This window comes from Aythya marila (assembly GCF_965140915.1).
Source record: "Aythya marila genome assembly, chromosome: 33".
Taxonomy (NCBI): Eukaryota; Metazoa; Chordata; class Aves; order Anseriformes; family Anatidae; genus Aythya; species Aythya marila.
In genome coordinates this window covers 911,153-934,442 of record NC_139074.1, presented here as the reverse complement: position 1 = coordinate 934,442, position 23,290 = coordinate 911,153, and the positions used below count along the sequence as shown (strand labels likewise).

The 23,290-nt window shown below is 47.7% G+C and overlaps 1 protein-coding gene across 1 annotated transcript; it reads right to left on the bottom strand.

The window, feature by feature from the left end:
- Window positions 1–505: 505 nt before the first annotated feature.
- On the bottom strand, window positions 506–21,731 carry LOC309889269 (uncharacterized protein). The gene is made up of 19 exons (XM_082782031.1): window positions 20,758–21,731; window positions 19,106–19,201; window positions 18,089–18,319; window positions 17,464–17,486; window positions 17,248–17,363; window positions 16,305–16,337; window positions 15,461–15,963; window positions 13,655–13,677; window positions 12,096–12,519; window positions 11,079–11,171; window positions 10,057–10,287; window positions 9,797–9,819; window positions 9,435–9,660; window positions 7,894–8,566; window positions 4,612–4,790; window positions 4,012–4,131; window positions 3,517–3,539; window positions 2,903–3,018; window positions 506–1,418 (listed from the first exon to the last, which is right to left on the bottom strand). Exons 1-19 carry the CDS (start codon window positions 21,172–21,174, stop codon window positions 898–900), a joined length of 4,071 nt encoding a protein of 1,356 aa, XP_082638157.1. The 5' UTR covers window positions 21,175–21,731; the 3' UTR covers window positions 506–897.
- Window positions 21,732–23,290: the final 1,559 nt, after the last annotated feature.

The following is a 23,290-nucleotide window of genomic DNA, read 5'->3' as shown; positions in this document are numbered from 1 at the left end:
AACTTTCCATCACAAACATCTCGACTGGCCACCTTTTATAAGGGAGGAACTCTTTGTTGTAGGGTGATTTTCCCATGCAACTAATGGGATGTTGGAGGAGGATCCATCTGCACAGATACATTTGGGGTTGGTAGCATTTTGGCTAGGCTCTGCCAACTGGGCCTCGTGATTCCTCCCCACCCACACATTATAACTTTTACTGATCAGTTTTATGTAATTAACCCTCTTTTTCCTAAATTGGTTAGATTAAAACGTTGTTTTGGGGATTTAGCTAAAAGCTCCAGCTAGAATTAGCATTTTTGCTTACAACGTCTAGGCAAAATTTCACATCCAGGTCCCCATATCCCATCCATGATTTAAAAAACAGGCAGATAAACACAAAGAGAGAGGCAAGAAATTAAAAAGCTCTTGAGATTTGAGATGAGGCCTCAAGGTTTTAAACAATACTCCCAAGTGAACAACATCTCTTAAATTTTTTATTTAAAAAAAAAAAAAAAAAGCAAAGTTTGGACCACTTGGTTTGAACATGATTATCTCAGATAGGGACATCTATATTTGATCAAGGAAATCTGATATAAACTTGATATAAATGTGATATAAATGTTGTGAAATTTTGTCTTTCAGACACTGTGGTTTTTTTTTTTTCCCTTTGCTCACCATTTTCCACTTTCACACCCCAGGTCCCCTCTGCAGCACTTTTCCTTTTTTTTTTTTTTTTTTTTCCTTTTTCCCCACTTTCCTCACCAATATCAACCCCCTAGTCTCATGGGGGTGAAGGACATTTAAAAGCCAAAGTCCCCTCATTTCTTCTGTTCCCTACGGCCCCAAGGGTAGCACAGGAGGCAAGCAGTTGTCCAACAAGGCTATGGAAACTGGGGGGGTGATGATTTCTGTGTCTCAGGGACATAGCCTGAGCTGAGATCTGGCCCCCACCACCCAAAGCCACGGGCGGACCCTCTCCCCAGTGAATGAAGCTCGGGAAAAAATAAATATAAGCCCCCCTTCATCGGCGTCAAAAAATGCCACCGTCCCTCCAGCATAGTCCAGGTGGATGCTGACCCTCCTGGGCAGCACCCGCAGGGGTAAGAGGGTCACCTTGCGGGTGGTGAGTGCCCGGACCTGTCCCCCCCACTTCTCCACCCCCCAAATCCCCCCTTTGGGGCAGAGGCTGAGTTGTCCCTTCCGAGAAATGGACTCTTTGGCCACCCCAATGGCCCAGTCCCCTTCGTCCCCCACCTCCACCTCCCAGCAGTGCCGGCCAGTGGCGAAGCTCTGGTAGCCCAACACGAAGGGCCAGTAGTCAAATCTCTCAGGGTTATCGGGCAGGTCTTGCCTTCCTTCCCCACGTCTCACGCTCTTTCGGTCCTCGGAGAGGATGAGGTCGGGGTGAGCTGTGTCGGGGTCCAAGGTGATGCTGGCTGTGGGTTGGAGGACAAGAGGTGTCAGGAGCAGGGTTGAGGCCCTGAGGATATGGGGGGGATACAAAAAAAACAAACAAACAAACATGGATGCACTGGAGACAGTCAACAAATGGCTATGAAGAGGATTAAGGAACTGAGCATCTCTCCTATGAAGAGAGGATGAAAACTGGGCCTGCTCAGCCTGGAGAAGAGGAGCCCCATCAAGGTCTATCAATCCCATAAGGGAGGTGCAGAGAGGACAGGGCCAAACTCTTCTCAGTGGTGCCCAGTACCAGGACAAGAGGCAATGGGCACAAACCAGAACGCAAGAGGTTCCATCTGAACATCAGAAAGTGCTTCTTCACTGTGCAGACCAAGCACTGGCACAGGTTTCACGGAGAGTTGTGGAGTCTCCAACCTAGAAGATCTTCAAAAGCCATCTGGGCATGGTCCTGGGCAACCTACTCTAGGTGGCCCTGCTTGAGTAGGGAGGTAGGACCATATGGACCCAGAGGTGCCTTCCAACCTCAAAAACTCTGTGAGGGGACCAGCAGGACTCAGGCTTGCATCAGAAGGGCAAAAAGTTCCTGAAGCAGAAGGTGAGAGGAGCATGGAGGCCAACACATGCAGGGCTGTACACGAAGCAGAAAGACTGTTTTGAAGGCCCAAATCACCAACAAGACAAGGTGCACAGTGGGTATAGTAATAATGACAGGCTCGTGCAGGTATTTCTGCTGACTTTCTGCTGCATTGACCCAGAAGAAATGCTGAGGAGAGAAAAAAAAATTCAAGGAAAGCAATACATGGGATGTAAAACAGCAAAGTCTCGAATGCTTCATCTCCTAGAGCAAGCACCAACTGTAGGACAAGGCCAGACTGGTTCAGCTAACCCTGTGGTTTAAAAAAGAGCTAAAATCTGAAGACAGGGCTGATGAATGAGGTCAACCCACTTGCCATATTTGTTTCAGGCAAATGGTTAGGTATCAAGGCAAGGGCTCTGCCCTGGGGCAAGCTTCCTTGAGCGTTACACCGAGATTCTGGCTGCAGGGCTAAGAAAACTCGTTTGGTTGCCCCGATTTTTTGTATTCTTCCTTCAGCATCTATTTTTGACCAATTTGGACATGGTTTATGGGTCTAGGCACACCTTTGTCTAACAGGTACGGCTGCTTTAGTTTCTCATGCTCAGCAGAAGGCAATTTGGGGATAGGCAAGGCTGGAGGGGAGCAGAGACAGACAGCAGCCCATCCATGAACATTTTTCAGGAATTGCTACAAAACATATGTAATTAAGAGCGTGGCAAATGAAGCATTAAGTCATGTGGGTCTCAATTTGTCATTTCTTTTGCCCAGGAATAGCATTTGCTCTTCCATCTCAGGTTCTCTGCAGTATTTATGTTCCCAAAGAGTGTCCAGAATGAGCTACGGGCAGGTCAGCTCTTCCAGCTCTTACCAAAATACATCCAATCTGTTATTTTTTTCCCCTCCTATAACCCTTCTCAGTACCTTGAAGCTTCTTCAGGGTTTCCTTCAGAGCACTATTCCTCCACGAGAAATGACAGAATCTCTCTTCTGGCTCTGGAGAAACATTCACTGGCAGCTGGAAAGTCACTTTCCCACACCTAGAGAAAAAGCACCACCACAAATTCCAGAGTGATTTTCATAGAGAATGTCATCATTTCAGGAAATCTGATGCCACGAGGAATGAGGTGATGGTGATGCTCATCCCCTTGACAACCCAAACCTCAAGAAAAGCAAAGACTGAACTTCCTTGCTTGGATTAATTAGTCCATTACTTTTTGATAGAGAAAGGCCCTGCTTGGACAGACTAAGTAAGAGAGAAGAGTCAAGCTATTGCAGTGAATTAAAACTAGCCTTTGCCATGTGGAGGTTTAATTTTGAGACTAACGCTCCTTTGATCATTTTAACCCCAAAATGGTCAAGAAAGGATCCATTGGGAAGAGCAGATACAAACACATAGCAGTGGTCCCCAAAATACCCTTTCAGACTCTTGCAATTTCCCTGAAGCAGAACATCCAGCAGCCAGTGATGAGTTTTCTCCTCTATGGTCACTGCTTGTTGAAAAACTCAAAAAACAGCTTTTCAGAGAGACCACATACCTGGTAACGAGGCTTTTCGCATCCTAGGGACAGAAGAGAGAAAGAAGAAAGAAAGCTCAGGTTGCCCTGTGAGCCATTTTCTACTTAAATCACAGAATTATTGAATTGTCCAGCTGGGGATGGACCTCCTGGTTCTCTGCTCCAACCCAGTGCATGGAGGAAGGTGAGCCAGCTCAGGTTGCTCACAGCTGTGTCCAAGGAAATTCTGAATGTTCAAGGATGGAGATGCCCCCATGCAAAAGGACCCTCATCCTACACTGGACACCTTGGAGAAGAGTCTGGTTTGCTCCATAATCCCACTAAACCATTGCAGATCAGCAGGGCCCCAGAGAGCATTAACATACATTAACAGTCCTGAGCAACCCCACCCGGGACCCTCTGCCCACTGCCCATGCCAGCAGCAATTTGGGGTCACGTTCCTAAAGATGGGATGCCCTTCCTAAAGATTTTCCCTTGTAAAAATTTCCCTTCTCTCACCCAGAGGAATTCACTCACCGATTGCTGGCTCTTCTTATCCTGTGCTTTTGTCAGGCTGTCCAGCTGAGAAATCTCCTCTGAGAGCTTGGTGGTGGCTTTTGCTTGCCTCTTCTCAATCTCATTTTTCAGGTCTTCCAGCTGTGAAAGCAAAAAGAGCTCATGTCCTCCTGGGAACCTGCAGCGTACCCAAAATCCAAGCACGGTTTGCCAGGGCTCAGCTTCTCTCCTTCCCTTTTAAGATGCAAACAAAGGAGCAGTGGGATGGGAAATACCACGAGGAACTCATGGAGAGGCATTTGCCACAGGAGGAGCTCACCGTTCAGCCTGAATCCCTACCAACTTTTTGCTGAATTCCTGAAGAAATCAGAGGGGTAGAATCAAACTTGAAGCTTAAAAGAAAAAAAAAAAAAAAAAGGCAACACAGATTTGGGAGGAAAGATGGTCCCTGCTGATAAAAGCCACAATCAGCTTTGCATGAATTTGGGCAGAACGCTCTGATAGTCCTAGGCTTATCAACACAGAAGTGCTGCAAAGGAGCCAAAAATGATCTAAAGAAATGATCCTAAAGATGATATCTTACTGCCCAGGGACTGACAGGTCAGGGAGGCTGACACCTACCAGATCCTCCAGTTTTCTGCACTCCAGGGTAGCTCTCCTTCCTCGGAGACCTTCTCTCGCTTCCTTCAGAAAACCTAATATCCGCCTGAATTTCTTCTGAAGCGAACCAAAAAAACCTGTTGTTTTTATCCCTTTGATGGGGCTGGATCCTTCTCTTCCTGTTCCTCCCCAGTCCTGGGCTCACGAGTGTGTCGAGCCTGCAAGTCTGCTCTTCGCGCCATGTCTCCTGGGCAAGAGGTGGTGACACCCTTGGTCAGACGTGCTGGGAGCGTTGGGTTTCTTCCTTGTCAATCTTCCAGCTTCTTATCCCGGGGAGACGTTGAGGGCTATCACCTCGTTGTTTTTGTCATCTTCCTTTTAGGAGGAAACCATCAGCCTTCCCTGGAAAAAGGGCTGGAGGCAGAAGACATTTGGGCTGCCAGGGGGGTGAGGAACTTTTGAGGCTTGGTGGGGGTGTGGGTGGGGAAAACATAAGAAAAACAGGAGGGAGATGTGCAGCCAAAACCTTGGAAGAGGGATTGCAACTGCATGCATGCAAAGGAGCAGGAGTCCGAGTCCTTGGGATGCTTACCATGTCTTTTGCATCCCATTATTAAGCCATAACATGCCCCCCAAGAAGCACTACCCTGGCTCTTAGCTCACAGGGAAATATTTCCAAGCAACCTCTAACCCACTGGCTTTGTGTTAAGCTCAGTGGCTAAATACTTATTTTTTTATTATTTATTTTTTATTATTATTTGCATCACTTGGCCGGGTTTGGAGAGGCGAGTCCCATTTCCAGCAAACTATTCCCATCAGGAAGAGCCCCAGGGGAGTCGCTTGCTCCGGGAGCTGAAGGACTGGAAGCAAAAACCCTTCAAGCATTTCCCAGGGAAATGTGGCTTGGGGTGAGCAGCTCGGGTTGCTGCTGCCTTCTCTGCCAGTCTCAGGAGGTGGGTGCAGAGGGGTGAACGGGGGCAATTAATGAGTCATCTCTGTCTGAGCAGGGCTCTTTGGAGGAGAACAGCTCCTCAGCATCAGCAGAGCCTGGGGCACAGCTCCTTTCATCTCCAGATGAGGTGCCGAAGGTTGGGCACCCTAAAAAAGGGTCGGGTCTACTTCTCCCTGCTGATTAGGGAGCCTGGAAAACCAGCTGGGGTGGAGACCATCCGCATTGCAAATTTCGGCAGCAGAGCGACACCCTGGAAGGGGGTTGGAGCTGGGAGAGGGCTGGATGGAGATCAGAGGCACCGAGGGATTCTGTGGCCCTAAAGTCAGAAGAATATGGGTCTCTACCTCCCAAGTCTTACTGGAACTCGGTGTTTTGTCTCGTGTTTCTCAGCAGCTGCTGCTTCTTAGAGGAGCTTGGTGGGACCACAACACCCCAGGGACCACCAGCAACCCGCAAGCACGCCCATGCAGAGCAGACTGAGATCTTTTCCCCTTCTTCACCCAAATTTCTCCTCCGTTCCTTGCTGCAATGACAGCCTGTCATTTCATAACCCTTCTGCCTTTTCTAGCCGGACTTGCTTTGGTTTCAGGATTCAGACACAAGACACAGGGTGACAAAGATCACAAATGGCTTCAGACCCCTCCCTGGCAGAGATAAGGGAAAGAGAATGAGATAGGACAAAGAGCAAAAACCTTCAAGGCCATTTGAACTAAAGTCTTTCCCCACAGCACTAATTGTACCAACACTCTCCCTGCTTTTTTATTTTTATTTTTATTTTTACTTTTATTTTTATTTTTATTTTTATTTTTATTTTTATTTTTATTTTTATTTTTATTTTTATTTTTATTTTTATTTTTATTTTTATTTTTATTTTTATTTTTATTTTTATTTTTATTTTTTATTTTTATTTTATTTTATTTTATTTTTATTTTTATTTTTATTTTTTATTTTTATTTTTATTTTTATTTTTATTTTTTATTTTTATTTTTATTTTTATTTTTATTTTTTATTTTTATATTTTTATTTTTATTTCTATTTTTATTTTTGTTAATCCTCATGCTTAAGCTCCTGCCCCAACTTCGGGTTTTCTAGCTTTGCAGAAAGCTAGATTTTCCATCCTGCAGTGAAATTCTCTGTGCTTCCCAACTGATGGGACCAGGTTATGCATGAAGTTGAAGAACATGGATGAAAGATATCACAGCACAGCAAATATCACTATCAAGATATCAGCCATAAATCTGCCCTCACTGGGACCTGTGGGTATGGTGAGATGGGGCTTTGTCATAGTGAGCCCACTCATATCTCACCTGTTATTCTGAGCCTGATGCCGTCCGCTCCCTCCCACTCTCTCTTTTGGTTCCTCTTCTTGGTTCTATAATCAATAATCTGTTTTTTATTTCAGAGATGCTGCTTCCTCTTTTGGGTTTCCTTAGAAGAACATCAGTTTTTGAGGGAATCCGTGTAGGTGAGCTAGAGAAAAATGTAAGCACTTGTATTTTGCGTGCTCACTCTGGTTGCTTTTTATAGTTGAGAAACATCTAAACTGGTACAGCTGCAGGAGCCTCCAGTACAATTCATCCCATCTTATTCCTCCTCAACAGCCAACAGGGAGAAATTGGATTTTCTTGGGAGTTATCCAGCAAGGTGATGTGTAATGGTGTGGAAAAGTGCCTTTGAGGTGGGTTTATTCCCTTTCACTGCCTGCAGAGGGGGCTTGAGTGACTGGAAAAGGTGGAAAGGTAAGCAAGGTGTCCCCAGCCTGTGCTGCTTTTCTTAATTTTTTTGGCTAAAGACAAATCCAGAAAAATACATCCATAGAGAGGCAGAAAATGAAGAGTGCAACACAACTTCTTTTTTTTTTTTTAATTCAAAATAAATATCAGAGATCTAGACAGAGATAGAGACCAGCTCCCCACACCAAACCAGGCATTGCTATTTGTGGCGAAAGGCCACCTCCTTTTGCAGAACAGACTCTGGATCTGCCTCACAACTGATGTTGGAAAGAAAACAATTTGGAAAGAGATATAAATATATATAGGAGGATTCAGTCTGTTAAAGGCAGAATAAATAAGACAATGTTTGAAAGCCCTGAGTGTTCTCCTTTCTTGATCAACCCCTTTGTTCCCTTCATCCCTCATAATGGTTGATCCTTCTTCCTCACTGCTGCCTGATGGTGTCCCCATCTCTCCATCCTCACGTAGAGGTGCTATCCCAAAGATCCTGATGGAGAGGGACACGGGGGGCAGAAGCAGCAAGCCCCCTTGGCACGATGGCCCAAGCAACCACAGCAAACAGCTGGCATCACACAGGAGATGTCCCTTTTGTTAAGGATTGATGGACATCTCAAGGACAAATCCGGAGGGGAGACCTGAACCCAACCCAATCCAGAGGGGACATCAGCTGCCCGGTCATGGACTGCTCCTCTGAGGATGAATTTTGGGTGATTTCTTGCAAGCGGGCCCCCATCCCCATCTTGAACCAAGGGAGGACCCTCTCCCCGTTGAACGCAGCCCTGCTATAGACCAAGATAGGAGCATCATCATCCGAGCTGAAAAACGCCACCCGACCCCCTTCGTAGTCCAAGGAGACCCGTATCTTCCTGGGAAGCTGGTTCAGGCGCACGTTGGCACGGGGGGATGTCAGGGAGTGATAGGCCTCCAGCGCCCAGATGCCCTCCTTGGGGGTGAGGCTCATGGCTCCCTTCCTCTTCGCGGTCTCTCGGGCCACCCCTATAGCCCAGACGCCCCCCTGTCCCACCTCCACCTCCCAAAAATGCCTCCCTGAGGTGAAGCCCTGGCAGCCCAGCACGCAAGGCTCGAAGTCGAATCTCTCCGGGTTGTCCGGGAGGTCCTGGGGCACCAGTTGGCCCCTGACTTGTTTTCGGTCCTCGGAGAGATGGAGGTTGGGGTGAGCCGTGGCTGGGTCCAGGGTCACGTTGGCTGCAGGAGAAGAGAGAATGAGAGTAATAGAGGTAGAACTTGGCCTTGGGAGAGGCTGGAGATATTTCTCATGGGGAGAGGACAGCTAGAAATTCACTGGGGGAGACGGGGAAGCACAAATGCTCTTAGATGTTCCCTCAGCCTGGCCCCCAGAGGGGTGTTTGGCTTTATAGGACCACATCACAGCCCTGGATGCAACCAGGAGCATCACAACATCAGGCTGCCACCCCCCTTCCCTTTCTTCCCCCTTCTCTCCCTGTGGGATCGCATTGTTTTTCCCATTGGGATCTCTTCCACAAGCCATAAACCACCCTCCCACCCCCCTACCAGCCATTATCGACTTACTTGGCTCTTGCAATTTAAACATCAGGCTATCTAAAAAGGAGAGAGATTTCACAGCATCAGGGTTATGTATCAGGCAAATTGGCTGCAGAGTAGCTTTATTGTTCAGGCTGGGGAGCAAAACAGCCAAAGGGGAGGCAAAACAACTAAAAGGAAAGCTTGGAAAGGGAAATATTGAGGATGTAGGGGCTTGGCTGTGTAAAATCTCTGGGTTGACTTGCTCGGGTGATGCTGTAAGATCCACACAACTCTCCCAAAGCTGGGGGAGATGAATCTCCTAGCAAGGCTAAACTCATCCTCAAGAGGCACTAGGAGAGCAATTTATCCCCCCATTATAGCATCCCTCCCTGGCTTTGTACCCACAAGAAGTTACCCACCAGTTTGGAGGTAAAGGGAACAACTGCACTATCATCTCTATTTGAATTTTTACATGGGACTAGGGAGAGAAACCTCCTCTGAGCATGTTTTTTATTGTTATTATTATATTTATTTATTTATTTATTTTATTATTATTTATTTTTTTCCTTATCTCTGTTTCCCCACCAATTCATCTTTACCCCAGGAAAAACTTCCAATGTCCTTCTCTGGTTCAGTCTCAGCTGCATTTATTTACAGCAGTTCCTGGGTGGGTTTTGCATTAGCAGCCAGCACACAAGAACCCAATTTCTCCCCAATATCAGGCACGGGAAGCAACCTGCCCTCTCCTGACCCTGCTCAGTACCTTGGCATTTCCTCAGCGTGCATCTCACGAGGACATTTTTCTGAAGAAAATCCTCAAGTCTTCTTTCCAGATGGGGGGAAATCTCCACTGGAGGGTTGAACTTCATCACCTCACAGCTGCAAAGAGGGCAAAAGGGTGGAGAAGTGGAGGTAACCTACGTGATATAACTGAAATCTGAACTCAGGATTTGCCCAGGTGGCTTCCAAACCTCTCCAAACATCAGAGTAAAGTGAAAATGAGGAGCCGTGTTACCTTTTCAAGAGTCTTCTGACGTCCTAAAGGTGGGAAGAGAGAGGAAAGACAGTCATGGAAGAGGAACACCAAAGACTGCTTTTTCTCTCAAAGTTTATATATTTTTATGGCAATGCAGTAACAAAGAACAACCCTGCCCATGTGATGATCCCACCTGTAATACGCCAGGGAGCTCGCACGGAGCTGAATTTGGGCTCCCAAGTCTTAGTGTTTGCTCTAACCCTCCACTTCCCACCAGCCCTGATGCTTTGGGCTCTCACCAGCAGGAATTTGCTCGCCGGCTGCTGGAATTTCCCCTCCATCTCCCAGATCAGGGTGTCGAGGTGGGCCATCTCCTCCGAGACCTTCACCACCGCTTCCTCCTGCACCCTGGAGATGGCCCGGTCCAGATCTGCCAGCTGGGTCAGGAGGAGGCGCTCTTGGTCTTTCAAAAATTGGTGCAACTGCTCGAATTCACACACTATCTTCTTGCCTTCATTTTTGGTTTTCTCCTGCCAGGATGAGAGAGAGAAAACCAAAGGGATAAAAGGGGCAGGAGACCTCTCCATGAAGCAGATGCGCCCACTCCAATCTTTACAGATGGCCAAACCTTCCCGAGTGGATTATTTTTGAGTGTAGTTTCTCTTGATGGGATATTTCTGGAATTAACAGGGTTTGTCTCTACTCAGGCTACAACAACCCCATCCCATTGTGGAAGGAAAACAGCTGGAATTGGAGTTGCCTTGGGCGTGAGATGGGCAGGGAAGGAGGGAGGGCTACCGAAAAACCTCACCACACCCAAGTAAAACAGATTATTGCTTCAAGGCCATGGAGTTGGTGTCAGGATCCCATGTCCTGGGAGATATTTAGATAATGCAGGGGTGAAATTAACACCAAAACAAACAAACAAACAAACAAACAAACATAAAACATCTTGCTGGGAATTTAGGGACCGGGGACAATTTGGGAGGCTCAGCCTGGAAGCAAAACCAAAGGAGGAAATTGGAAAGGAGCTCAGTAAGAAGGAGATTTACAGAATTTAGGAAGAAAAACTCCCAGCCCATGCATCTGTAGGCTCCCTCCTCTCCTAGAGCTCTGTGCCTCCTTGCAGGGGAGCTGCAATGCTATCTCCCCGGCACAGCCTGTTGCGAAATGCCGGCAGATAAACCCAGGCTTGGCTGCCTCCCAGCTCAAACAGCAAACCCCTCCGCAAGCCAAGGATGCAAGATCCAGCCTCAAAACACACCAGCAAAACCGGGGTTGGGTGGAGAAGGAAAAGAAACCCTCCTCCAGGGCAACCTACCAAGTGCAAGTTTTTCCTTGCTCTGGATTTTCTGCTTTCCAGGTATTTTTCTCTCTCTTCCTTTAAAAGCTGGAGGCGAGCCTGGATTTCTTCCTGTGACAGAATAAAAAATGTAAATGGAAGAGATGGGAAAAAAATATATATTTTTTCTACTTAAACACCTTCCCCCCCTTGCATCAGATGGGGGAGGATTTGTACAGGCACGGAGCTGGGGGATGAGGAAGGTTCGTGAGCAAGCTGAGCTGTTCTGGAATTATTTGCAAAGTAAATGCAACCTGCAAACACCAACCTTGCTGCAAGAACAGCGAAAAAAAAAAATCTTCAAGAGAGCACAACGCCAGCAGAAATCAACAGCTGATGGGAGGCGTGCAAGAGCAAGATAACCACATAGTGAGATTTTGCTCAAAAACACTCCCAGCTTCCCGTAAATGGTGGCTCTGGGGTGCCTGACGCTGTATTTAATAGCCTTTAGTGAACTTGCTTAATGTTTGGTGTGCAAGGAAATTAAAAAAGGTTTGGATCCGGGGAAAAAGAGGAAAGTAGCAGAGAGAAGGGGAAGAGGCAGCAGAAAATTGTTTCTCTGTATGGGAAATTAAAGACACAAGGAGGAGGGGAACAAAAAAGCAGAATTGCCTTGAATAACTGATTTAATCGTAGGGAGAAAAAAATGAAGAATTCCTGAGCATTTTCCCTTATTCTGGATGTTACTCATAGTTGGTATTCAGCACCTCTGACTCAACAGCAACGTAGATTTTTTTTTCTTTCTTTCTCCACAGCTGTAGGTGAAGGTCAATAAATTGAAGGAGGGATGGGGTGGGAAATCCCCATGGGAACATTGCAAAGAGCCAAAGGTGCCGGTAACAAAACACAAACGGGAAGCCTGTGGGTGACACCCGAAGATCCCCGTTGGGATCTGCACCACGGGGGTGGGTGGATCCATGCAGAGGGCTGCATTTTGCCCTTACCAAGGGATTTTTGGTGCGCTGGGAAAGCTGCGAGCACATCCCGGTGCTTTACCTTGTACTCCTGGGCAGCTTCTTCGGCGGGGAGCACGGTGTGGAGGCGGTGAGCTTGGGACCGGTCGCACACCATGCAGATGGGCTGCTGGTCCTCCTTGCAGAAGAGCTTCAGAGCCTCCTGGTGCTGCTGGCACCAACCCTCGTGCCCCGCTGCTCCTCTGCCTGCTTGCAAGCTCAGCTGCTGGGCGATTTCGGCGATCTTGGCCAGCTCCCTGCTGGGACGGAAACTTTTGTGCGAAGCCGTCTGCCTGCACTGGGGGCAGGAGAAGTTGGCCTCCAGCCCTTCCCAGCAGCGGGTGATGCATTCCCGGCAGAAGTTGTGGCCGCAGGGGATGGAGACGGGCTCTTGGAAATAGCCCAGGCAGATGGAGCAGGAGGCTTCGCCTTGCAGGCTCTCCGAGGGGCTCTGTGAAGCCATGGCTCTGCCTCCGGGAGAGGATCACCGCTCTGCAGGAAGAAGAGGGGCCCCTTCCTCTTTCTGCCGGGGGAGTTTTATCAGGGAAATCCGTCCCCAACCCCAAACACCACCAAACAGGAGAAGGAGGCTGGAGAGGACAAGCACACGCTGGGTTTCCTCCTTGCCTCCCCGCGGTTTTGGCTCAGTGCCTTCCTCAGCCAGATGAGGCTCGGTGGAGAGGAGGCTGGAGGGCAGGGCACTGGGATGGGCTGGAGAAGTGGTTGAAAGCTCCTAAAATTTGGGGATCTCAGGGGGTGACCGTCAGTTAAAGGTGGGACCATGCAGCAAAGGTCTTAAACTCACAGGGGGCTGTGTTAGCAAAGTGGTGGGGAGAGGGGAGGTTTGATTTCCTCCACCAGCACATCTGAGGCTCCTCGTGGGGGACTGGGACCAGGCTGTGGCTCCCCAGTAAGGGGCAGACAGGGACTGGCCACCAAACTGGATGGGAATGAAGCCCAGGACGGGTGGGGAGAAAATTCAGGTTTATCACCTCCCAGTGCAGCAGGGTATGGAGGGTGAGGATGGTGATTTCTCCCCCCTTCCTGTTATGTTAACCAACCTCCCAAGAAAACCAAGAAGAAATACGAAACAGAAAAAGAAAGCACACGGAGCACAAATTCCTCGAAATCACCTGTTTGCTTTTAATTCCCCATCAGTACAAGTTTACAGGAAGCCAGTCATGTAATGATTAAACAATCTTTTTTTTTTTTTTCTTCCTGTGCCTTAGGGAAGAAGGTTGAGGTGAGTGCAGCCATCTGCCAAGAACCGTGGGTGGATTTTCTTCCCCTTGAAAGAAGCTGGGAGACAACTAAATATTTTTGAGTTGCTCACAGCATCAAAAAAAAGCCCTCATTCTCCCTTCCTGATAGTCCAGGGTGATTTGTATGTGCTGGGGGACCTTGTGCAAGTTCAAGGGTTTCCATATTGTAGACTTGGTAGAGCACAAAAAAGTCAGCAAAATAGACAACGTGAACACACATCACCCTTGTAGACGTTCTTTGATTTGCTTCATCCGGTGTTTGGATCACATAAGGAGCCACCAGCACCGGCCACAGACTTGTTCTGGGATGATGCTTGGTTTTGATAGAAGGACCACCTACCTGCTCAAGTTGTTTTTAATGTCCTAAAAGAGAGAAAAAAAAGAGCCTTAGTGTCCTGGAATTCCTCCCCTTGGACTACCTAGGACCCCACTCTGATGATGTCCCATTTCTAGTAAGTTTGATATGAAACGAAGAGCTGGAGAACCAGCTGGTGCTCAGCCGGTGCCTTCCCAGCAATTTTGGGGTCTCACCTTCAGGATTCCACATCCTGGCTGCTGGCATTTCCTCTCCATCTCCTCAATCAGTCTGTTAGCTCTCAACAGCTCCTCTGTTGAGGGTTTATTTCCCTGATTTTTGTATTTCCATGTGCAGATTTTCCTGCTGGGACAGGGAACAGGCCTCTTTCTCATCCTGGAACTTGTGCACCTGAGCACATTTGCTGAGAACCTTCTGCTTTTCCTCTTCCGTCCTCTTCTGCCAGGGGAAAGCCAAAACATGTAAAGAACAACAAACAGAGAGAACAAGACAGGAGCATTGGGAGTCAATGGTGGTTCATGCACCCAGGTGGACTTGGGGAAGACACAGAGATGACCCCTTTCCCTGCATCCCTTGAGCATCACCCACCCACTGGAGAGAGGAGGAGGATGAATTCCCCCTCTTCTGCCCCATCCCCTGCCAAGGAGAAGCTGTGGATGTCCCATCCCTGGAGTTGTTCAAGGCCAGGTTGGATGGGGCCTAGGCCAACCTGATCTAGTGAGTTGGGACTCGGTTATTTTTAAGGTCCCTTCCAACCCGAACCATTTTATGATTCTTCTAAGACACTGCCTGAACTAAGATCCAGCCCCTCTCTAGCATGGATTAAGGCAGAATATTTCTGTATATTGCTGGAAAGTAACAGATATTTTTTCTGGAGCCATCTGGGGAGGAAGAGAATGGGAGACGCAGGTCCCATTTTGACCCTTCTCTAAAAGATGCAGGGCTCCAAAGCCCAGCTTCAAATCAGTGCAGGCCTGATGACACAAGAGCAGCTCAAGCAGGAGTTTTACAGCCTGTTAGAGCACTTAAAAGAGGTCATGGTGCAGCTGAGACGGGAGACAACCTTGAACTGAAAGGGCTTCTGAGATATTGGGAGTGACAAGACCAGACCAGGCAATTGGAAGGACCTCAGCACCACACCTGTATCTCTATAGAGGTATCGGGGAGGACTTGGAGATCTCTTGGGTGACCCTAAAGGTTCAAGCACACAGCTTTCTGCCCATCCACTGGGTTCCAGAAGCAATTTCTCCCTTTGGGGTGAGGTGGGACTTCAGACTAACACCCCTCAGAGATGCTATGCAAACTGATGGGTTTCAGCTCCAAAGCCTCAAATTATCAACATTCTTGCCAATGCTCTGGCGATTTTAGCTTGTGGAAAGTAGCAGTTAAGACACTTAACTCAAGGGAATCCTCTTTTCCTTTCTAGCAACTAAACCAGGAACCAGAGGCAGCTTCTTCAGCCCTGCAGGAATTTCATATCAGAGATCAAGGTTCATCAATGAAACCAGGGTGCCCGGGGCTGTTGCATAGATTATAGGCTCCATTTTGTTGCTCCTCCCAGGCTGATATTCCCTAGTAAAATCTCAGCGAGTACCCAGATATTAAAAAAAAAATAAATCCAGAGATCTGCCCAGTGTGATGCTTTCTCAACCTGCTGCTCTTGAAATCCCCAGGAATGTGAGATTCAAGGTGGACACCGGGACTTGTTCCCTTCACTTTATTCTCTACCACCCATAGAGCTGTGAAATACAGTGTGGTTTCCCGGATCAAAGCAAAGCCTTCTCCAAAGCACGACGTTTCCATCTTGCTGCCTGTGCTGTCTCAGGGAGCCAGCTGGATCTTGGACTCCCAAACCCAGAAGAAAGGCAGGATTTTCTCTCCGTTGAAAGAAGTCGGTGTGAAAGCAAAAGCCAAGGTCTCGTTATCGGCGTCGAAGAAAGCCACGTGTCCCTTGTCGTAATCCAGAGACACCCGGATAGTCCTTGGCCTCCCATTCAGAGGCTGAACTGTTTCGAAGGAGGTGAAGGCTTGAAACCTGTCCCCACAGATGCCAACAGCCCAAATCCCCTGGGAAGGGTCAAGGCTGATCCAACCCTTTCTCCAAGCCGAGTCTCTGGCCACCCCCACAGCCCAAAATCCCCTATTCCCCAGCTGCACTTCCCAGTAGTGCCTCCCCGCCGTGAAGCCTTCGTGGCCCAGCACCGAGCAGTAGGTGTCAAATCTCTGCGGGTTGTCGGGCAAATTCTGGGGCGTTTCGTCCCATCTGACGCTCCTCCGGTCCTCAGAGAGGACAAGGTGGGGGTTTGCTGTGTCTGGATCCAGAGTCACATTTGCTGTATGGACAGGATGAATGAGGGAAGAAAAACAGCATGTCAGAAGAAAAGATGATGGCCATTTCTCCCTATCTATGCCCCTTTGTTTTTATTTTATTTTATTTTTCCAGGGATGGAGGCTTGCCCTGACTGAAGCTGTTGGGTAAAGGCTTTCTGCATGATGTATGCCTTGCAGATTTATTTAAAGGCTCTCATCATTTGTACTGTTTATAATTCAGACCCAAAGGGAATAGAAATTCCTCTTGCCAACCCACCAGGAAAGTGTAATTTCCCAGCCTTTATCACCTTATCCCACCTGGGCCCCTTTCACCCCAGTACACTCCCATTCTCCTGAGACTTACCCCACTGCACATCCAGTTCAACTGGGAGACTCTCTAAAAGGAGAGAGGCAGAGAGAAGTGCTGTTATTTTTTTTTTCCCCTTTACAGAGGAGAAAGAATGTATTGGAGATAGGTAAATTTGTGGAGGTGCAATTTTTCCCTTGCAAAACAAGTCAAATATCCAGGTGAGCAAGTTCAGCAGGTGAAATGCAAAGAGCTTTTCCTCTCACACCACTTTGATTGTAGAGATTGAAAGCATAAATACTCAAGAAAATAGATTTATTTCTGGTAATCTATCACGATGGACTTAGGGGTACCAATGGCACAATTAATTGCACCATTAATTGCTGGAAACATATAATCGAAATAAGGTCTTAATTTAATGTGTATCTCTGCTTTTACACTCCTCCATATTCAGCCAGTCTTGGAGACAGCAAGCTGGGCAGGTGGGCCTTCAAACCCAATATAGCCATGTTTTTGAGGATATTTTTTAAATTCATAGTTGATATTTATCAATTACTACTCGGATATCAGAGTGGGAGGGACTGGAACAGAATTATCTGGACACAGAGAATTGCCTCAAAATAACTAATTCGAGGCTCATTTAAGACCAGCAATCTTTTGCAATGCGTTGACCTTTTTTTTGTGCTGACTCCCTCACGGATGGTTAGACATTACCTACAGCCTGCTTGGTTTGACTAGGACCAGGATCAAGAATGTGATTCATTTCCTTTGTGTAGCCAAAGGGAGGGGTTTTCTCGGTCCTTTGCATTACTCTGCATTTCAGACACATTTGCAAATGCGTCTGGGAAAACAGTCACCCTCCCTCTTCCATCTTCAACCCCAGATAGGAGGGTTATTGAGTAATTCATTGCTAGCATTCCTTAGCTGGGCTTGATGCTGGTAATTGGATGGCGTCCACTTCTATCCAGCTGGATCTAGATTTTTTTCCCTTCCTTTGTACCTTTGAATTTCCTCAGGGCTTCCTTCAGAATGATGTTTTTCTGAGATAAATCCTTGAGGCTTTTTTCCACTCGGGGAAACTTCTCTGTCAGATGCTGGAAAGCCCTTGTGTCACACCTGGAAGGAGAAGACTTTTGTATTCCTTCCCCGCCAAATGAGCTATGCAAAAACCCCACTTAGAGAAGTGACACTGTGCTGGGGACAGAGAGCCACATACCTGGTCAAGGCACTCCTGGCATCCTAAAGGAGAGAGAAGATGGGAATTAAACTTTGAGTGATCCTCAGGCCTCTTTATATCTCTTATCTCCCCCAGGAGCTGGTTGCAAACATGCTTTGCTCGCTCTGGATTTTCTTGTGCCAAACACCTTTTCTTGTCCCAAACACCTCCTTGTTTGTGTCCTAGCATTTCCCAAGGTGGTGCCTCCAGGAGTGAAAACGTAACCCTATGCTTCATAATTTAGACTTGGGTTTTCACTAGGATTTATTAATTATTATCCTTATTATATAAATATATTAAATATTAATTAATATGAATATTATAAATGTTTGTATTTATTATTTATTGTTATCCCTCTGCAAGGGCGTGCATCCATCTCCCAGGCTTTGCCTGGGGCTGGGAGGAGAAGAAGTTGGTGGACATTTCCAGGATGCTGAGATATTAATTCTGGGGTCCTTCTCCCAGGTCAGAGGTGATGATAGCACAGCTCACACTATGTGTAATACATCTGCTTTGGGAAACGAGCATCCAAACTACTCAAAATGTCAAGGCAAAGAGACTGGGAGGAGAAAACAAGTGTTGCAAACATCAGCTCCATTTTTTCTGCCTGTGTCCTCGCTCTCACCTGCAGGGATTTATTCTCTGGCTGGGGGTTCATCCCTTCCAGCTCCCGGATGAGGTTGCCCAGGTGGGAGATCTCGGCAGAGATCCTCCTGTCGTTCTCACTCTGGGTCTGCACTATCTCCTTCTCGGTGTCCTCCAGCCACATCAGGAGGAGCCGCTCCTGCTCATCCTGGAACTGGTGCAGCTGCTTGAACACCGACATGATTTTCCACCTCTCGGCTCTCGCCTGCTGCTGCAAGGAACAAATTGGAAGGGATGAGAACAGGAGACACCCGAGACCTAGAAAACCTGGCTAAATAAAACAGGAGCTCCTCGTTGGCCATAAGGTTAATCTGAGTCCACAGCACGCGGCTCTGGGTGTCCTTCAAGCTTTATGCAACGCCCTGTGGAGTCATAAAGCACTCGTGTCCCTTTGGGTTGTTTTTATTTCTCGGCTGTTTTCATTTCTCAGCTGGAGAAACATGAGGGCAGCGTTGCGCCGTGTTTTTCCTGCAGCCTGGACATCAGGCATCATTGCATTCAGTGTTTGATTTCAGGAGTGTTTGATGGGGCAAACCCTACCCGGCTGCCTGGGCACCCTAAACCCAGGGTCACCACCTTCACCAGGACCCCGCTGTCACTGCTGGGTCCTGGGTTAAACACAAGCAGCCCCACAGATCTGGTGCATCTATGGGGCTGGAGTGGTTGATGCACCATCCCTCCAGAGCATCATCCCATCTCCTCGGCCTGAAAATCCACCCAGGGGGACTCTCACACCCATCAGCCTCCAAGAAGCAGCTCAGCTAAGCTGCAAGCACCTCCCGTTACCAATTCGGAAACCCCCTTGCTCCCCACCTGTGCTTTGTGGCTGCTGATTTCCCCTCGAGAAGCAGCCGTGGTTCACCCACGGGTGCCTTGCTGAGACAGAGCAAGGCCTGGAGGTGTTTTCCTCCTCCTCACCTCCATGCTGTGAATTTATTTACCCTATACCAGACCCTCAGAAGTCACCTCCGTGCATGCAGCGGTGGTGAGGACCTACCAAATGCTTCTGGCTTCTCTTCTCCCCCATCGCTTTTAATCCTTGGAGTCTCTCTCTTTCATCCTTGAGGCTCTTCAGTTTGCTTTGGATATGTTCCTGGGAATTAAAAAAAAAAAAAATCATAACAATCTGCAAGCTGGTGGAGAGAGGGATGCATGGCTACGATACTTCTCTAGCTAATTCCTGATGAACTTGTGCACGAGGCCATCAGAAGTTGGAAATATTTATACATCCTTCACTCTTTTACCCCTCCTCACCCCCAGACCTTTTCTACAAAGCACCTTACAAATGAAGAGTGAAATAAAGTCAATATTTAATTTTGCAGCTTCATTTACACCCCAACTCTGATCCTTGCCAGTTCCTTCTCTCATGATATTTATGGCCTGTCATTTTCTGCATTTCCTGCAACCAGTTCTGCCTCGGTTGGTCATTTTTCCCCTAACCAGGTCCCTTGAGTTGCTGCCTCATCACCGTTACCTCCCATAATCTGCAGAATCAGTGTTTCTGCCCAAACTTGTCACCTTCAGCTGCTTCTGCAGCTGAAATAATGCAACATGAATACTGAGTGATGGATATTGTCCCCAGAGTTTGTTTGTAAGAGGAGATGGGAGTACACCTTAAAAATTCCTATTTTTTTAAATTGCACACTTAAAAGATGCTCCAATGAGAAATGCCAGTGGATGGTTGCACGGCACGCAACCCACTATTTTTATTTTATTTTTTTAAAATCAGCTTATTTTCCCCTTCCTGCCCCTCATTTCTTCTTTTCTCAGCCCTGTTCTGTGCTCATGGTGTGACTAACGCCACCTTTCACCTCCCCATTCCCAGTCATTTCCTCTGATGTGGGCAGGACAAAATGTCACCGAGCTTCCTCCACTCAGGCAGGGACTTCTCCTCCTCCTCCTCCTCACCCTCTCCTCCCTGCAGGGAGCTGCAAAGCCTCCCGGCACCGTTGTGGTTATCCTGAGACAGTTGCTCAGAAAGAAATTCCTTCTCCTTTTGGGTTAACGGGTTGATTTGCAGCGGAAAGGACAACTCATCTGGGATTTCCAAGGCGGTTCTTGCACAAAAACTGAACAGAGTGTGCAAAAGTGAGGTCCAGCTCTGCTAATTTGGGTATTCTGGGTATGAGCTACCAGCCTAAGCTTCCTCTGTAGTCCCTGGAGATGGTGAGAGTAAATAAATTGGCGGTTTTCTGTAAAGGGGGTGCAGGGTGGGAATCTTAAGGTGAAATCTCCCTTTTGGAGGTCCGGGTGAAAATCAGGCTTCACCCAACCCTTGCTGCCTAGGAGGAGATTTTGGAGGATGAGACCCAGCACCCCACCACCTCCAATCCCTCCCGAGTGTCCCCAAACCAGGCTGTGCCCAGCACCACACATCTGGGAGCCTGTGGGGTGGGGTGGTTGAGTTAGGTGCAGGCTGGAGCATTTTGGGATGGGTTTTGGGGCTGCAAAGAGCCCCTGATCCAACTGGATGATCCACCAGCTCTGCCCTGCTTTATCCTGAATCTTGGGAAATCCTAAGTGGGCATCCTTTGCCGTATCCTTGAGAAGGTGGGGAAGCCCCCAGGGAGTGGTCCTCAATCTTTGATGGACAGAAGGAAAAAAAAGGGGGGGGAAAACGAGAGGAGCAAAGCATTGGAGGTCTCTTACTTTGCACTCCTGGGCGGCTTCTTCGATGGGGGCCACGGTGTGAGCACGATGAGCCTGGGACCGGTCGCAGACCACGCAGATGGCCGTCTGGTCCTCCTGGCAGAAGAGCTTGAGCGGCTCCTGGTGCTTCGGGCACACGCCGCCCGCTCGCGCCGCGTCGCCCACCCTCGAGATCAGCTTCTTGGCGATCTCCGCCAGGTTCCTCAGCTCCCGGTTTGGCCGAAATTTTCTCTTTTGGGCTATCCCACGGCACTGAGGGCAGGCGAACCTCCGGTCCGATTTGCCCGAGCATCGCGTGATGCAGTCGCGGCAGAAGCTGTGCCCGCAGTTGATGGAGACGGGGTCGCTGAAATAATCCAGGCAGATGGAGCAGGATGCTTCTTTCTGCAGGCTCTCCAGCGGGTCGCACTCGGCCATGGCTGCTTGGGAGAAGAATGACACGGTTACTTTCGCTTCATTGAATATATATTTTTTTTTTTCAGCAGCGGCCGGGAGTTTCCCTCTGGCTTTGCTTTCAGAAATGGGAGGTCTTGTTTGAAAAGTGCAGCGTAAAAGGAAGGAGGGGCGGGGGAAAGGGGAAATTCGAGCTGTTTTGCAACACCCTCTGAAACCTGAGTCACTCCAAAAAGGCTTTCAAGGTCAAAGCCTTGCTGCTGCAGAGGGAGAAGTGCATCGTCCTGACCTGTGGCCTCTGAGCCATGAAATATTTGGGTGGGAGCACCAGGAACAACTTGCGGGTGCCACCACTTTCCCCCGGCATCTCTGTCCAGCTATAACGCAAACCTGCAGACTGCAGGAAAATAAAAACACAAAAAACACACAAGAAAACCCTTTCCTTTCTCTTTTTTTCTGAGGTCTTTTTCACCCCAAGCTCCCTAATTCCATAGCTCTGCATCCTCAGCACTCATTTGGGACCAGATCTCAGCCCACAGGAGGGCAGGATGCAACCACGCCGACACCGGGACCAGGAATAAACCCTGCCGAAGGGTTTCCAGCCAAGCCTTGGTGTAATTTTAAATTATAAAAACCTAAATCAGGTTAAATCCCTGTGATATACTGGCGTGTCGTCGTGCATCTCTTATCTCGCTTGCGCCAAGGAGATGCTGCTCCGATGGCTCTGCTTTCTTCGTGGCTGCAGCCTGTCTGCCTGTGGCTCCCCAGAAGTGATTCAACGGAGGAAATGAATCACACAGTGTTATAAAAAAAAAAAAAAATACCAAAAATGAGCTAATTGCTTCAGACGACCTCGGTGAGATAAGTCACGGTGCGCTCGGGTCACCGCGGCCGTTTCCTGCCTGAGGTTGGGCACCAAGATCGGATCCATCCTGCGAAGGGTTCTGCTGAGATGTTTTTGCAGATTCCCCCATGCTTTCCTCCAATGATGAGCAATTTTCCTGTTCGGAGATATTTTTTTCCCTGTGTCAGGGTTTGCAGAAAATGCTCCTGTGTTCGGGCATGGTGTTTGCATCCCGTTAGCTGTTAAAAATCCCGTTCATCCTCTACCCACCCATGAGCTGCTGTCCATTGATGCACTGCTGTGACCTTCATCAACCCCAACCTTCATCATCCTCCCTGTTATGCCAACCTACAAACCCAACAGTCTCAGCTGCAAAACATGGATTAATACCAGATCTCAGCACAGCCTTCAGCTGGATGCGGGATTTAATTCATCCTTTTTTCCCCCTTTTTAGGATGGGCCAGCCTGGCTTCCTTCCCCAGCAGCTTCCCCGCCGCCACGTCAGCCCCCCTGACTCATTACCAGTAACTCAAGATGATTCAAAAAGCTCTGCTTTAGCTGAGATGAATATATCTTATTTTATTTTATTTTATTTTATTTTATTTTATTTTATTTTATTTTATTTTATTTTATTTTATTTTATTTTATTTTATTTTATTATTTTCCTCCGCTGTGGCCCTAATTTTGACCCCACAGCCACCAATGTGCTATCTGTGGTTATCACATATGATCCTGATCCATACCTATGGACGAGTGAGCTGCAAAATTCCCCTTTTTGATGAAGGCTAAACGGGAAAAAACACATTTTTTTCCAACTCTTGCAAGTATGGAAACATTCAGGCCTCAGTTCAAGGTCTTTGAGGTCTCTTTTGGCTGCTTTCTATCATTTACGTCGCTGCTGCAGCTCTTTCCTTGGGCACCAGCTTTACACATGTATGAGCTTGGCTGCCTCTAAATGTGAAAGATTTAAAAATATATGCTTATAAATAGAAATATAGATGTTTCCAAATTGCAGAGAGAAAGGCGGAGCAAAAAAAATAAATAAATAAAACGTGAAATTAGCATAGAGAAAAAAGGGCAGTGAGGGGGATTCTCTTTTTTTCCCTCTTGTTTTTTTTTCCTCTTTTTCCTTTTTGCTTAGAAATGAAAATGAGTGATGGGTTTTTGTGGGGCCCCATTTCCTGAGTAAATGGGTACTGGGGCTTGCAAAGTGTTTGGAAAGCTCATAAAAAGGGGAAAAAGAAGAGGAGAAAGGTGATTACTCTCATAACAGATCTTTTCCTTCCAAAAAAGTTA